The 15626-nt window shown below is 41.4% G+C and overlaps 1 protein-coding gene across 2 annotated transcripts in view; it reads right to left on the bottom strand.

The window, feature by feature from the left end:
• The window catches only part of LOC145409683 (uncharacterized), a 410883-nt gene that overhangs the window by 233565 nt on the left and 161692 nt on the right, over nucleotides 1–15626 (bottom strand). Inside the window, exon 9 of one of the 2 annotated variants that reach the window (XM_080280035.1) lies at nucleotides 7624–7686. The exons of the other annotated variant lie outside the window; for it this stretch is intronic. Coding sequence (XP_080136161.1) covers nucleotides 7624–7686 — 63 coding nt within the window. The remainder of the gene's footprint in view (nucleotides 1–7623; nucleotides 7687–15626) is intronic. 2 annotated transcript variants of the gene reach the window in all.

The following is a 15626-nucleotide window of genomic DNA, read 5'->3' as shown; positions in this document are numbered from 1 at the left end:
TCAAGGTTGTGCACCTGGATATCATTCCTGATTGTCCAAGCATTAAAATGGTATGCCGAAACATTTTATAACAACCCATGTCTGGCTGACTAGAAAAAGTGGCTTTTGCCCCATGAGTACTGGGAGGAAAAGAGCACGCTGGGTTTTAAGGCAAGCATGGAATGCTTTACCCTACTGTTGGCAATCAGTGCAAATGGCAACTGCAAACTATGGCCAGTGGTGGTCCACGGTTTGCCAGACTGAGGTTGCTCAAGTGTCAGTTTGAAGAAGTTTGGAGATAAACTGGACATTCAACCACAAAGGTTGGGCAACTGCTTCAGTCATCACAACTTGGTTCCACAATGTACTCATACCCACTACAAAGGCGTACTGAAGTAAAACAAGTTGCCATTCAAGATTATCCTGATGTTAGACAATCGCCCTAGCCAACCACCCTGCCTTGTTGGTTGCTACCTTACTGTTGAAGTCCCTGTCTTGCCACATACCACAACCTCTGAAATCCAGCCACTGAACCAAGAAATAATTGCAACTTTCAAGAGACATTACCTGAAGCTTGCCTTTCGGCAATTGAATGAGGCAACAACAGGTAGTGAGGAGGTGGGGGACATGGAGACAGGACTGTGAGGGAGGGTGGACTGATGTTGACTTTTCCCTTGTGCACTTCTCGCTTAACAGTAAACGTAAAGGAATATCAGAGAAATTACACCTGAAAGGATGCACCGGAAGATGTTGTTAGTGCCTGGAGCAAAGTCATCCCTGAAGTAATCAAATATAGATGAGCAAGCTGTTGCCACCTGTCTACCCTCCAGTCTCACACACTCCCATAGTAGACATTTTTGGTGGCAACAGCAAAGGCTGCTCAACATATCCCAGGTGAAGGATTTACTAACATCACCCATGGGGTGATGACAGCCATGGGGTGATGAGAGAAGTAAAAACACAAGTAATGGAGAGAGGGATGGTGTTGGAAATGAATGGTTATAGATGGAATATCTCAAATTTGCTGTACGTTAATGATGCAGTGCTACTTGCAAGTAATGGACAAGATCTTGGTAGATTAGTGCAGAGTTTTGTAGATGTCTGCAAGCATCGCACCTTGAGAGTAAACGTAGAAATGAGTAGTGATGGTTACTGAGAGAGAAGGGGACTCTCAGTGTGATGTTACAGTGAAGGGAGAGAGACTGGAACTGGTAAGAGTTCACATAGGCCTACTTGGGTACTGTGACAGAAAAGAGAGGAAAATGTGCGAAATAAGTGGAAAGTAGAGTGTCACAAGGAGGGAAAGTAGCTGGCGCTATGAAGACCTTGATAAGAAACAGAGTCTTGTGTGTTGCACCTGGACGAGGCTTACATGATGGAGTGCTAGCGCCAATGTTAACATATGGATGTGAGATTATGGTGTGGCATGAAAATGAAAAGTCAAGAGTAACAGCAGTGGAGATGAGGGTGCAAAGGAATGTATCTGTATGTGGAGTACAGGGAGTGGATAGGATATGGAATAATGTGATATGTGAAAGATGCAGTGTGAGGAAATCTGTGGACACCAGAATCGAAGAGAGTGTACTGATATGGTTTGGTCATGTGGAGAGAGTGGATGACAACAGAGTGGTGAAAAAGGTATATCTGGGTGAATTTGAAGGAGAGAGGAGGCAAGGCAGGCCAAGAAGAAGATGGAGGGATATGGTGGATAAGTGTGAGGAGTAGAGGTATGGAAGTTGGTGAGGCTAAGGGACTGACAAAAGACAAAGATGGATAGATGAGTTTTGTACGGAGAAGTGCATGACCAGGGATTTGCACCCCTTTTTAATGTGACAGCATTTGGACTGGCTCTATCAGGCTGGTATATGTGAAGCTACAGAATGTTTTTTGTTTTTTTTTGCCTATCTAATGAGGCCAGGATTTCAAGAGCTTGAATGATGAGTGAATGGAAGCGTGGCCCAACTTGGGTTGTCTGGACGTTACTCACCCTGCCCTACAGTGAGAAAGGAGGTCTGGATGATGATGATGACCCAGGAAAGCATGCTGGAGATTTTCAGAGAGGACCATATGTTGATGATATAATGGGCTTGGCTGACATGGAAGAAGCGGCACAGGAAGTAGAGAAACACAGCAAGAGGCACAGTCATATCGACAACCACAGTAAACCCCACCAAAACACAGGACACTGCAACATCCTCCATCTCAGTGACCAGACTAGGGTAAAATACTGGATACTTAAGACCTCCTTATCTGTAATGAGCTTCATGCACAGCTACACCAGGCTTTACGAAAAGTCCACAGATCTTTACAAATCTATCAGCAACAGTCATCAGTATCTCATCATGGTCTGCCTACTGCCACTTCACCAACCAACTCCAACTTCCCCACCCAAGCCACACTAAGTAACCTCACCAGACACACATGACCCAGTCAGATGACAACAAAGAGATTGACAGGCTTGAGGGTACATCCCATCACCCCCGTGCAAAAATCATAGGCAAGTCTCAGCCTCTGCTCATGTGCCTTGGATCCCCCCTCCCACTTATTCAACCAGCCAGATGTCAGTACTGTCCGTCAAGGTGGGTATTTATGGCACATTTTATTGCTTTAAAATGTCACTACCTTTTGTCACCTTAACCTTTATATGACAGTTAATGTTCTCAGTCACATTTAGCTTCATTATAATGAGTTGAAGACACTGCTTACATAAAATATGTGTGCACAGTTTGCCAGGTTAACATTTTAGTTGTAAAATTGGAGATACAGTACTACTGCATTTGTTCCAGGTGATGGAGTAAGACGGCATGGGCAGGTGTGAAAGGATGTGAGTCATGGCTGTGTGTACTTCAAACCTGGAATGACCTATATTACTGTAGTAATGTATACTGTTTTTTGACAGATCATTCCAATTACCACATTTTTTTAGGAGGTCATGGCAGAATCATAATACTGTTTTCAATTTCTTTCCTTTTCAATTCCTCAGAAATCAGGGATGAGGATATATGCCTAATGATAATATCTCTCTTGCAATCCTGGAAATGCCCTTACTGATTATGCAGGGTTTCAACACAACAAGTATTTCCTCAGGTGCTGAACCATAGACAGTCCTTGTTATACGCCAGGGATATGTTATGAAGTAGCAGCAAATACTAAGAGTCAACATCAAAACCTCTTTTTCCACCCAAGGAGAGGGTGAGCTTGGATTCAGAAAGAAATAATTTAAGAGGGAGATGTATGAACAACAGGTCCAGTGAAATGGTAGTGTGAAATGAGGAAATGGCAAAATTAACTTTATAGGGAACAATTACTCTTCAATCCCTTCAAACTGATGATGTATCTTCTATTTTATTCTTGTTATTTCCAGACAGTTTAATTTAGCCTGGGAGGGACTCTATGAACTAGTGGGGTTAGACATAGTCTTCATTAACCCTTCCACTATGACAGCACTTTCCTAACCTGAATAAAATCATCTGAAGCAGAAAGAAAAAAATTACAAAAACACATCACCATACTTAAGGAGTTAACAGAAAATTCTTATGGAACCCTGGGGACTCATTAGCAAGAAAAAGCATTAACCCCTCTGGCATAATCATGTCTTTTTAAATTTTATTCCAGCAATATCAGACTATTTTATTACTAAGTCCCCTGTAGCAAATGGGCAAAATAAGGCTGTGTCAGGCCCATCCATTAAAAAATAAATAAATAAATAAATAGAATACATTTCTCAAGCAATACGGAATTACCTTAAAACAGCAAAAATAAACACTAAATATGCCACTGGACAGAAGGGGTTAAAAATGTGACTTAAAAGAAGGAATCACTAAGAAGCAAATACTCAAATTTTCGCAGATGATGAAGGCAAAGGAAATTTCAGAGTACATTTGTTCCTCACTTAGTCTATATGTGGATGTAATATGCTACTTTAAGTGAAACAGCTTTGAGACCCACTTCAGATTCATGACTGATGGAGTTTAAAAAAAATAAATAAAAACTTCAAAACAGGTTTGCAGTTAGGAAGTAACAAAATATTTTAAAAGTTTACAGCTAATCGCGAGCAAGTTTAATAAAAGAATTAGTCAATTCACCTGCAACTTAATAAAGAGACATTTTCAAATCAAGCAACTTTAAACAAGGACTGACTGTAAATGAATGACAAAGGAATTCCATTCCATTCCATCCATCATCCAATCCTACATCACCCCATTAGGAGCATAGGAACCCAGGGCTAGGCAAGTTGGTCCTGACATTTAAGATGAGAGTGATCAGCCTCACTCATCCCTGAGTGGCATTACATGTGCAATAAACCCCAATCACCCCTTGAATATAAACCTACACAGGCTCAATCCAATTGGAGCACCTTAATTACCCACTAAACCACCGGGCGCCATAATTTGGTTATGTGGTTACCACCCAGAGTAGTAAATGGTTTCCTTGTGTACAGGAAACATTTGGCTTGTCACTCTGTGTAGTTACCCATAAGCATAAGGAAGTAGAAAGAATGAAGGAAAGAAAGGCAGAGATGGAGTGTAAAGTCGCCCGTAGGCAGAAGAAAGAGGAAAGAGTGAAGTAAAGAAAGAAGAGGAAGGATGGAAGACAGGAAAGGGCAGACACCTAAAACAGCACTACATCGAGTAAGTGGATGGTGAGCACCTCCACCTACCACTAAAGGAAAACTGACCAAATTTAGTTTTCAATCACTAGCTCACTGTACAGGATGGCCCTGCAGGGGTGACTGCTTGCCTGCAGTTGATGGGTCTACTCAGCAAGACAGACTGGGGTTACTCATCAACAATGGTTACTATTGCAGAACCAAGGAAAATGTGAACAGCTGATAAAATTACAGTTTCTCCATGACTGTCAAATTCAGGCAAACAATATAAAATATTTACAGACTTAAAAACAAACAAACAAACTGACAAACAAACATGCAAAATTTCATAGTGCAAATATAAAATCCCACAAATTAAACTTCCACCCCAACCCACAGCATTTACACATACTGTACTTGAAATATATTTCATATAACACACTGTTATTCTGGGTGGTGACTTGATTCCAGCACCACTACCCAATGGGATTTATTGCACACCCATACCCAATCTATTGCCATGCACACCCTCAATGAAAACTATATACAATCCTCACTACAGCTCATCCACTTTAACTTGGTGGATTATCTCATGTTTCTGTAGCTTATTTCCCATTGCATAACTGTAGAAAAAGACAATAGTATTCTACTGTACATCCTTTCCACAGCGCTTAATCATGACTAGCATCATACTCTAGTGTTAAGTGTCTTGTTACAGTTCATAGATCAAGATGAAGAGATGGTAATTTTAGGTCTTGTTAAAACAGACCAAGTTAAAGTGGATAAACACTAGTATGCAGGAACTAGCTAAACTACCATGCAAAGTTTTTTGCAAAACAGTTAAAAATGACAGTATAGATGAAGAAAATGAAATAATATCACTTAAAACCATTATGATTAATGGAAATGGACAGGATGAAAATAGGTATAGTATCACATCCTATATCTGCTCCAGACAATGCAAATTACTGTATTCCACAGTTTACTGGGCTATTACTGCTGTGCTGCTCATCCAACCAAACTCATCATAAAGGAAGTCAAGTGGCTTCTATTAGTCCTGAAAGGATTAATGTCTACAGCTCAGTGTTTGCTACATACATAATATATAAACCCTGTTCTGTAAGGCAGTTTTCCATGCTTGCATGGATCTGCCTTTTTCACCTGCTAGCTCTTCTATAAGCTGCACAAGCTCATGCAGAATTCCAATCAGGTCCCCTTTCCCTGAGATTCCTTCTTTCTTAAGACCTCATTTGCCTTGGTTTGTCTGCAGGGAATGTCCTTTCAACCATCAGGTTTGTACAGTACTTCACATTACTCTAACAACTTTCGTCCACATGATCCAACTCAATCAACCTACCCATACACAACTCATTAACACTTTCAACTGCCCAAGAGTTTTCATATATATGTACATGTAGCTGTACCTCAGTCTGGCATTACAAATCTAAACTGCCATTCCCATTTCACTGATTTCTTTCTCCTTTACTGCCACATGAACAACCACACATGACTATCTCATATATACCATATAATTTGCCTTTCACTGTCATCATCATCATCCAGACCTCTTTCCCACCCTAGGGCAGGGTGAAGAGTAGCAATATCCAGACAGTCCAAGTTTGCACAGTTCAATGGGCCATGCTTGCATTCACTCATCATTCAAGCCCCCTGAATCCTGGCTCTATCTGATACAACAAAAACATTCACCACATTCTGTAGCTCCACATAAACATATCCAATAGAGCCACTGTCAATGAAGACAGAGATCTCTAAATTTCTTCCAGCAATATGGCACAAAGTCACAAACCACTCTCCACCAATTAGCATATGTCCACCCCACTAATTTAAACAATTTGTGATCCTCACATTCACTGTCAAACCTGAAAATTGTATACCCTCCCTCCACTCCTAAATTTCTCCATAGCATTCTCCCTGTTATCACACATCAGAATCAAGTTATCTGAAATAAAGAACTCCCATGTCACCCAGACCTGAAACCCCAAATTAGTACAAATAATCTGACATTATGTATCTCACATCCGGAAAAAAAAAAAAAAAAAAATCATACTTCTCAATCTTATATCTAGTGTAAAATTCAATTATTTAATTTTTCATCCTAATTACCTTTTTACAGCTTATGCTACACAATGCCAGGTGTCAACATGCAGCTGATGCCTTTTCCTTAGGCTTAATATTGTTTCCAGCAGGCTTAATATCCAGCTTAAAAATTTCTGAAAACCATCAGCACTGAAAAAAGAGTGTTGGTGTTGGGTTTGAAGGGGTTATGATGGTCAAATTCTACAGTGGTCTGGTCCCCAAATTAATATTCCCCCTTGGAAGATGAATTCACCTTTCAGTATATACAGTACTACGTATTCTTCTTACACATAATTTTCTGGTCCCAACAATTGTTTCAAAGGAGTCATGGGTGTACTAATCTTTCCACCTTAATATGGCTGAAACATGCACTTGACAAGGCCAAATATTCATCACTGGGTTGGGTGCTTCAATGAGGACAGACAGCTAGATGAAGAAATACCTATGGCTGCCTCAGAGAAGGACAGATATATACAGTCATGAGCCATATGTTTCAGTTCACCCTCTACCCCAGTCCCTAGTTGAGAGGAACTCAAGGCCAGAGTTTCAGTTTCAATAAAAACTTGTTACTTTGCTGGTGGTTCGATGCTTTTGTAGACTGCATAAATAAAAGCATCATTGTGAAATATTTCTCATGCAGACTAGCAAAACTTCAAACTACCACCTTAATACTCAACATGACATCATGCAGAGTGAAGCCTAGTTAAGACCTCCCTTCAGCCATGTGTAATGGCTGATGGTGAGCAGAAATATGGCTCACTAGAGTACATAAAGAAGTAACTATGGCTACTTCAGAAAGGATAAAATGGGAGAGACAGGCTGATGAAGAAATGCAATCCATCAAAACCTCCACACCAAGCTGCTTTATAAAGACTGCCCTGCTACACCTTAAACAACCACCCAAGCATCTCTGGAACCATGCAGTGCACCATGCAAACAAATTATCAAATTTATCCCACCAGGATTCACACTTGCATCTTCTGGATGGGAATTCTGGTCGGACGTCACTGCTTCACCATCATCTAGGAGGCAAAAATAAAATGGTAACAGCCAATCCAATTTTACCTCATTTGAGGTGCAGAGGCTAAGGCAAGAAGGGAGGAAGTGATCAGTAAGATGGAAGTGTGTGAGACTGAAAAGAAAGTCAATGGGGCAGAGATACTGATTACTTATTGCACGTGTGTACTTTTCTCTTTATGGGATAGTTTTCTGACGAATGGAAGAAGATCAATGGTGAGTTTTTGTGTTGTGCAGTATGTGATGGATTACCACCAATCTCCTCATGCAATTTTTAGATGACTAGTGGTCTTGCGAGTGAGGGGGTTCCAACCAGATATCGTCCATCAGAATCAACTTCAGAGGGGGGAAGGGTTGGTTTCTTGATCATGTAATGTTACTAAGAGGTGACCAGCTAATCACTCTCATCTTAATTGTGAATAGCTAGGCCCCAAGCCCCTATGATTCAGAAGGGCCAATAATGAATTGGATGATGGATGGATGAATACATAGTGACTGAATGGATTTGGAAAATGTGCAGACTGATTTGAGGGAGATCAGATTGCCTGAGGAATGGCAGTCAGTTACAATAGTTCCCTTATATAACAGGATAGGGGAAAGAAGTGTGTGGTAATAACAGGCATATCTATCTTCTCAGTGTAGCAGAACAGTAGAGAGAGAACAGAGGAATTTATTGGAAAAGATTAAGGATGTTTTAGGAAGATGAAGAGATATGTAGATCAAACATTCTCTCAATATGGGAAGCAGCTGTACTATGCCTTCATGGATCTGGAAAAAACATATGACTGAGCAGACAGATAAGGAATGTGGAAGGTCCTGAGAATATATATAGCATAAATGGGAAATTACTGAATGCTGTTAAGAATATGTATGAGAGTGCAAGAATATGTATGAGAGTGCAGAGTAGCAGTGCACAAGGAAAAAGAATGAAGTGCATTCCTTTATCTGAATGTCAGACTGAAATAGCAATGTGTCATGTCTCCATGGCTATTCAATACCTGTATTTTATATACATAGATGGTGTTATATTTGAAATACTTGGAAGGACAGTGGATGTCCAACTGTCCTAAGAAAGAGGAGGTAGCATTTGGAAAACTGCTTTTACTTTTGTTTGTTGATAATACTGTTCTGTCAAGTGACAGTAAGCAAGAACTGCAAGGCTTGGGGAATTAATGTGGAAGTGTGTGTAAGAAAAAATATCTGAAAGTGAATACAGCAAAAAATAAGATTATGATTTTTTTAGAGGAATGAAGTCACTAAGTACAGACCAAGGCCAAATGGTGAGAAAATAGAGACAGTGAGTGCCTTCAAAAATCTAAGTACTGTACTGTAATGAGCAAGATGGGGGTTCAGAGGATGAAATGTGAGAAAAGGGTACAGCCAGAAAAGAAGACTGCTGGTACATTAAGGACAATGATACAGAACTGGGATGGGAGCATGAGTTAAAATGTCTTTGCATGACAGTACTGTGATCCCCACTCTCATGTAGAGAAGTGAAGCTTGAACCTTTGTTGGAAGGACACAGATCATGACTGAGAGGAATAGAAATGAGTCAAGAGGAGCATGTTTGGCTTAAAGAGAGACATACAGACAAATAAGGATGTTACAGAGCATTGTGATCCTGATGTGAATGTGTTGGAAAGTGTTGTAAGAAGTACTCTGAAATGGCCTGGCCATATAGAAAAACAAAAAGAAAGGAAACTCAGAGACTGACTAAGAGAATGTATCAAAGTGAAGTGGAAAAGGAGAAGGGTAGTCTAATGATGATGTGAAAAGGTCTATGAATGAGGGGTGTGTGAGCTGAAAGATGGGAAGCCAGATGGGGCAAGACAGGGTAACATTTTGTTTGTGGCCATCACCTCCAGGCTACAAATAGAGAGACAGATCAATATATGGACAAATGGAGAGATAGACAGATAGATATACTGGCAGATAGACAGATAGACAGAGGTAGAAATAATGATAGACTGGAAAGGCCTCTGGTATTATGGGGGTTAATGAAGAATATATTTAACTCCTCCAATCTGAAAATTCTCCTTTAGGCCAGATAGAACTACTTGGAGATACCAAGAATAAAATGATATACATCCTCCTACTGAAGGGATTAACCACCTACCACCTCACTACACAGCAATCCTCTGACCCTGCAATGGTCTATCCCATCATCACAAGCAGTCTACTCTATCACCATATACATTAATAGTAGTAGTAGCTGTAGCCTCAGGTTCATCTGAAACATGAACCTGGTGGACTGCAGGCTGAAACTGCCTTCCTCCTCCAGTTAACTATTCTCCTTTGGGGGAATTAGGAAGAAGAGGGGCTTTTGTATAACCAGGCAGATCCATCAACCAGCCATTTCAATGCCATCACATGAAGGCACCCATCCTGAGCACCAAAAACAGCGAGTCCTCATTATAACAGTACTGTATGTTGCATTATTTAACCCCTTCAATCTCATGTTGTATTTTTTAATTCATTCCTGCTATTTCAAGACAACAGTATTCAGCACAGGATAGCCTCTTGTAGTGAAGGAGTAAATGTAGGCAAAATGTAACCTCTCCAGTATGTAATTCTATCCTCAGATGAACAAAACTGCCTTCATGTTGCATGCATTAAGTTGACAAATACATCACTGGACTGAAATGGGTAAAGTCCTTTTATGCTATTAAGCTCACAGTGAATTATGGAAAAATTATTCTTAACGCCTTCAATCTCGTCAACCTACTTCCAGATGATTTTACTTAGCTTTGCATACTGGTAGACCTCTTACAATTAATCCCTAACAGGCAGGCAACATTACTTAACGTCCGTGCATGAAGAGGCAGGCACCGTTACATAACATCCGGCCATTTTCTGTCCTAATTTATTAGTGAAATTGGGCAATATGGCCTCTTGTCACCTACTGTTCTGCCCTCTACCCACCCAAGCCTTGAAATAAGTGCATACATAAGTTGTAGTGTTATAACTGTTCAAATAAAACAGAATATACATAAGTGAGTCTTATTGTTATAAGTCTATCTATCTATTGCCAGATGTCTCAAACCCGTTTGGGGTGGCCACAAAAAATCGCCTCCATGTCACCCTGTCCCCCGCCATTCCACTGCCCTGCTCCCAACTCACACTCCCTTCTCTCATATACCTCTCCACCCCATCCCTCCACCTCATCCTCGGCCTCCCCCCTCCCTCTCCGCCCCTCCACCTCACTCACATACACTCTCTTCGTCAGTCTTTCACCCTCCATCCTCTCCACAAGGCCAAACTACTTCAGTGTATTCATCCTAACGCTTCCTATCACATCCACATCCACAACACAACACTCCTTTATATCCTCATTCGTTACCCTGTCTTTCCATGTGACTCCACAGGCTCCTCTTAAATAACTCATTTCCACTGCTCTCACTCTTGACTTGTGCTCTTCCAACAACATCCAAGCTTCACTTCCATACGTTAAAGTTGGTATCACAATACTGTCATGCAGTAACTTTTTCACTTCCATGCTCACTTCCCTGTTTCTTATCACTGCTTACAAGGGACCAGCAACCTTTCTTCCCTGCTGTACCCTTTCAAGCACTTCACCCTCCAAACCTCCATCCTTACTCATCACACTACCCAAGTACTTAAACGTACTCACATTTTCCAATTCCTCACCATCCAACCTCACTGTACATTCACTGACTTCATCTCTCTCAAAGACCATCACTTTACTCTTCCCTACATTCACCTTTAGATTCCATTTCTTACACACTCTCCCAAACTCATCCACCAAGCCTTGCAGCTCCCCTTCGTCTTCACTCAACAACACAGTATCATCTGCAAACAACAGTACAGGCAGTTTTCAAACACTACCATCTCTCACCAGGGACACTCCAACATCCACTACCCTACTTTGTACCTCTTTTATTACCCAATCCATGTACAGATTGAACAACCATGGAGACATGACACATCCCTGTTTCAACCCAACCTTCAAAGAGAAAAATTCACTCAGTTCACCATCCACACGCACTGCAGCCTTTGCACCATCATACATACTCTTCACAGCATTCAACAACTTCCCATCTACTCTATATATTCTTAATACCTTCCACAATCCTTGTCTATCTACCCTGTCATATGCTTTCTCCAAATCCATGAAAGCCACATACAACTTCTTTCCCTTCTCTAGACACTTTTCCACTAAAGATCTAAGAATGAATATCTGATCTACACAACCTCTTCCCTTCCTAAGGCCTCCCTGTTCTTCTCCAACTAATTCCTCTGTTATTTCCCTAACTCTGTCAATAAGTATCCTACCATACACTTTTCCTATTATACTAAGAAGACAAATGCCCCTATGATTACCACACACCTCTTTTTCCCCTTTTCCTTTGTACAAGGGAATAATTATACCTGACTTCCAATCCTCCGGAACTCTACCTTCCTCCCAGGCCAATCTGCACATCTTCCACATCCATTCTACTACTATCTCTCCTCCATGCTTCAACATTTCACCATACACTCCATCAATTCCAGGGGCTTTCCCCAATTTAACTTTCCTCATTGCTTCCACAACTTCTATCCTACTGATTTCTTCCTGTCTTCTCACCTCCCTCCTTCTCCCAGTCTTTCCCCAGCCACTTATACTCACATCACTTCCATCCTCTAGTTTCAACAATTCCTTAAAGTGTTCTCTCCATCTGCTCACTTTTTCTCCCTTCTCCACTAGTAATCTACCATTTTTATCTTTCACTCCCCTGCTAACTTCACTTCCACCCTGTCTTACTCTCTTCACCTCTTTCCAGAACATTTTCTTACAGTCCCTCCACTTTACACTCAAATTCCTTCCAAATTCCTCATCCACTCTCTTCTTACTCTCTCTTACTAATCTTTTTACCTCTCTCTTTCTTTCTACATAGACCTCTCTCTTCCACCTCTCAACTTCTTCCACGCCCCTATTTCTCATCGATTCATTGTATGCTTTCTTCTTTTGTGCCACAGCCTGTCTCAACTCTTCATTCCACCACGCGTTTCTTGCACCCCCTTCCGTCTTCTCTTCATCCCACACACCACATCACAAGATGAACATATTTCTTATGTGAATATCCTGCACACACCTTGCACGTCCCCCATCCGCTCCAATTCATATTTGGTTAATCATTCCTCCACTTCTTTCTTACATTCTGTAATTTTCTCATCCTCTTGTAACATTTCCACTCTCCTTGCAAATACTCCTTCTTCCCGTCCTTCCCTTCTTCTATTACTCCATCTTATTTGGATCTTGATTCTGGCCACCACCAAGTAGTGGTCAGAAAGTCCACTCCCCGAACCTCTATAAGCTCTTGCATCCATTACACATCTTCACATCCTTTCATCCCCACACACATAATCAATCATTGCCTTCCTTTCACTCAGTTCACCACCCACCCTTCTCATCACTCATCATGTATACCTGTGGATCATTTTATGCCTGAAGAGGGTATTGGCTATCACGAACCCCCTCCCAGCACAAATGTCCACTAACGCACTGCCATTGTCATCTATCTCAGCAGGCACACCCCATTCACCAACTATTCCATCCACTTTCACATTCCCTACTTTACCATTCATATCACCGATCAAAAACACTCTCTCATTCCTTCCAAACTTTTCCATGCACACTTCCACATTTGTCCAGAACTCTTCTCTCACTCTGCTTGCACGATCTTGCGTTGGCGCATACACGCACACAATCATCCACATTTGTATTCCAACTTTCAATCTTACCCACACAATCCTTGACCCAACTGTTCCATACTCTCTTATGCTCGTCTTCCATCTTTTACTCACAACTATACACACTCCTTCTTTTGCCCTCTCATTCTCACCTACTCCTGCACATATACCCTATCCATATTCCCATTCTCACCTCCCCATTTAGTTTCAGTTACTCCACATACATCAACTTTCGCACCCTCAAGCACCTGGAAAATCTCTCTCTCTTTCACCTCATCATCCTCACCTCTTACATTCCATGTTCCAATTACCATGTCCTTTGTCCGGTCCTTGGTCGTCATCTTTTGGTCAGTCCTTGTCAGAGGCTTCCTGTTCGTCTTTTTAGTTAGCTGTTTTCTGGGGAGGGGCACTAACCCTCCGCCAACCCTTTTAGTCGCCTTGTACAACAAGCAGGGTTACTGAGGGAGTATTCTTGAAAAAAACCCCTACACCCAATGCTCAAGTAAAACTGAAAACACATGCTGTACATAAGATTTTTAAGACACTGAACAAGGTAATGAATACAGGAATAATGAATTTAGTGTTCAGTGGTGAAGAAAAAGAAAATGAATGAAGAGTCTGCTAGCCTCGCCCCAGGCACACCAGGTACAAGCTGCCTGCCTGCCCTCCTCCCACAGCCAGCAGAGACATATTGCCATGTAAGTAACACCTCTTACCTTCGTTCTTCATCCATTTTCATTGATTTATGCATGTTTAGGCATATTCCTTGACTTGATACTTTATTTTTCTGAAAATATGCTGCCCCACACGGTTGTATAATTGATAAGTCGCCCGCCCATAAGGGGTTAATGAGTAAATGAAGGCTAAATCTATCCTCTCCAATTCAAAGTCCTTCAAAATCTTAATAAAATTTTTTCAAGAGAGAAAGAATGAAATTATAAAGACATTGTCCAACAGAAGGGGTTAAAGTTCCAATATTACACATAAAGATAATTTACTAGTTCCTTCAATTTACAGAAGCAATTAGTTGCATTTGAAATGGAAAATGTGAGTATGTTTAAGTACTTGGGTAGTGTGATGAGTAAGGATGGAAGTTAGGAGGGTGAACTGCTTGAAAGGGTACAACAGGGAAGTGAGCATGGAAGCAAAAAAGACGCTGCATAACAGTATTGTGATACCAACTCTAAAGTATGGAAGTGAAGCTTGGACCTTGTTGGAGGGACAGAAGTCAATAGTGAGAGCAGTGGAAATGAGTTATTTGAGAGAAGTACATGGAGTCACATGGAGAGACAGACTGACAAATAAGGAAGTTAAGAAGCATTGTGGTGTGGATGTGGATGTGATAGAAAGCATTAGGAGAAACACACTGAGGTGGTTTGGCCATGTGGAGAAGATGGACAGTGAGAGACTGACAAGATGAATTTATGAGTGAGGTGGATGGGGGGAGAGGGAGGGGAGACCGAGGATGAGATGGAGGAATGGAGTGGAGAGGTATATGAAAGAGGGGTGTGTGAGCTGGGAACAAGGCAGTGAAATGGCATTGGACAGGGCGATGTGGAGGCAATTTGTTTGGGGCCACCCCTTGTGGGATTGAGGCATCTGGCAATAAACAGATAAACAGAACTGGTTCCATGGATGAAGTACTGTAATGATATTACAGAACACAATCTTAACTTACAAAAAAGGACCGCCAGTACAGTCAAGCCCTCACCTAAAGTTTTGAATGAGTGCAGATAAAATGCTATTTCATGTCTACCTATCTATCTCTTGCCAGATGCCTTAATCCCACAAGGGGTGGCCACAAACAAAGGTTGCCCTGTCCCCTGTCATTTCAATGCCTTCCCCTCAGCTCACATCCACCTCTCACATATAACTTCCACTCCATCCCTCCATCTCATCCTCAGCTTCCCCCTCCCTCTCCCCCCTCCACCTCACTCACATACACTCTCCTTATTAGTCTCTCACTCTCTATCCTCTCCACAAGACCAAACTACCTCAATATATTTCTCCTAATGCTTTCTATCACATCCACATCCACACCACAACACTCCTTCACTTCCTCATTTGTCAGTCTGTCTCTCCGTGTGACTCCACATGCTCCTCTCAAATAACTCATTTCCACTGCTCTCGCTCTTGACTTCTGTCCCTCCAACAAGGTCCATGCTTCACTTCCATATGTCAGAGTTCGTATCACAGTACTATCATGCAGCAACTTTTTTACTTCCATGCTCACTTCCCTATTTCTTATCACTGT

This window comes from Coenobita brevimanus, chromosome 82 (genome assembly GCF_032717465.1).
Source record: "Coenobita brevimanus isolate Jiangsu-jjx chromosome 82, ASM3271746v2, whole genome shotgun sequence".
Classification (NCBI taxonomy): Eukaryota; Metazoa; Arthropoda; class Malacostraca; order Decapoda; family Coenobitidae; genus Coenobita; species Coenobita brevimanus.
This window is presented reverse-complemented; position numbering and strand designations above follow the sequence as displayed.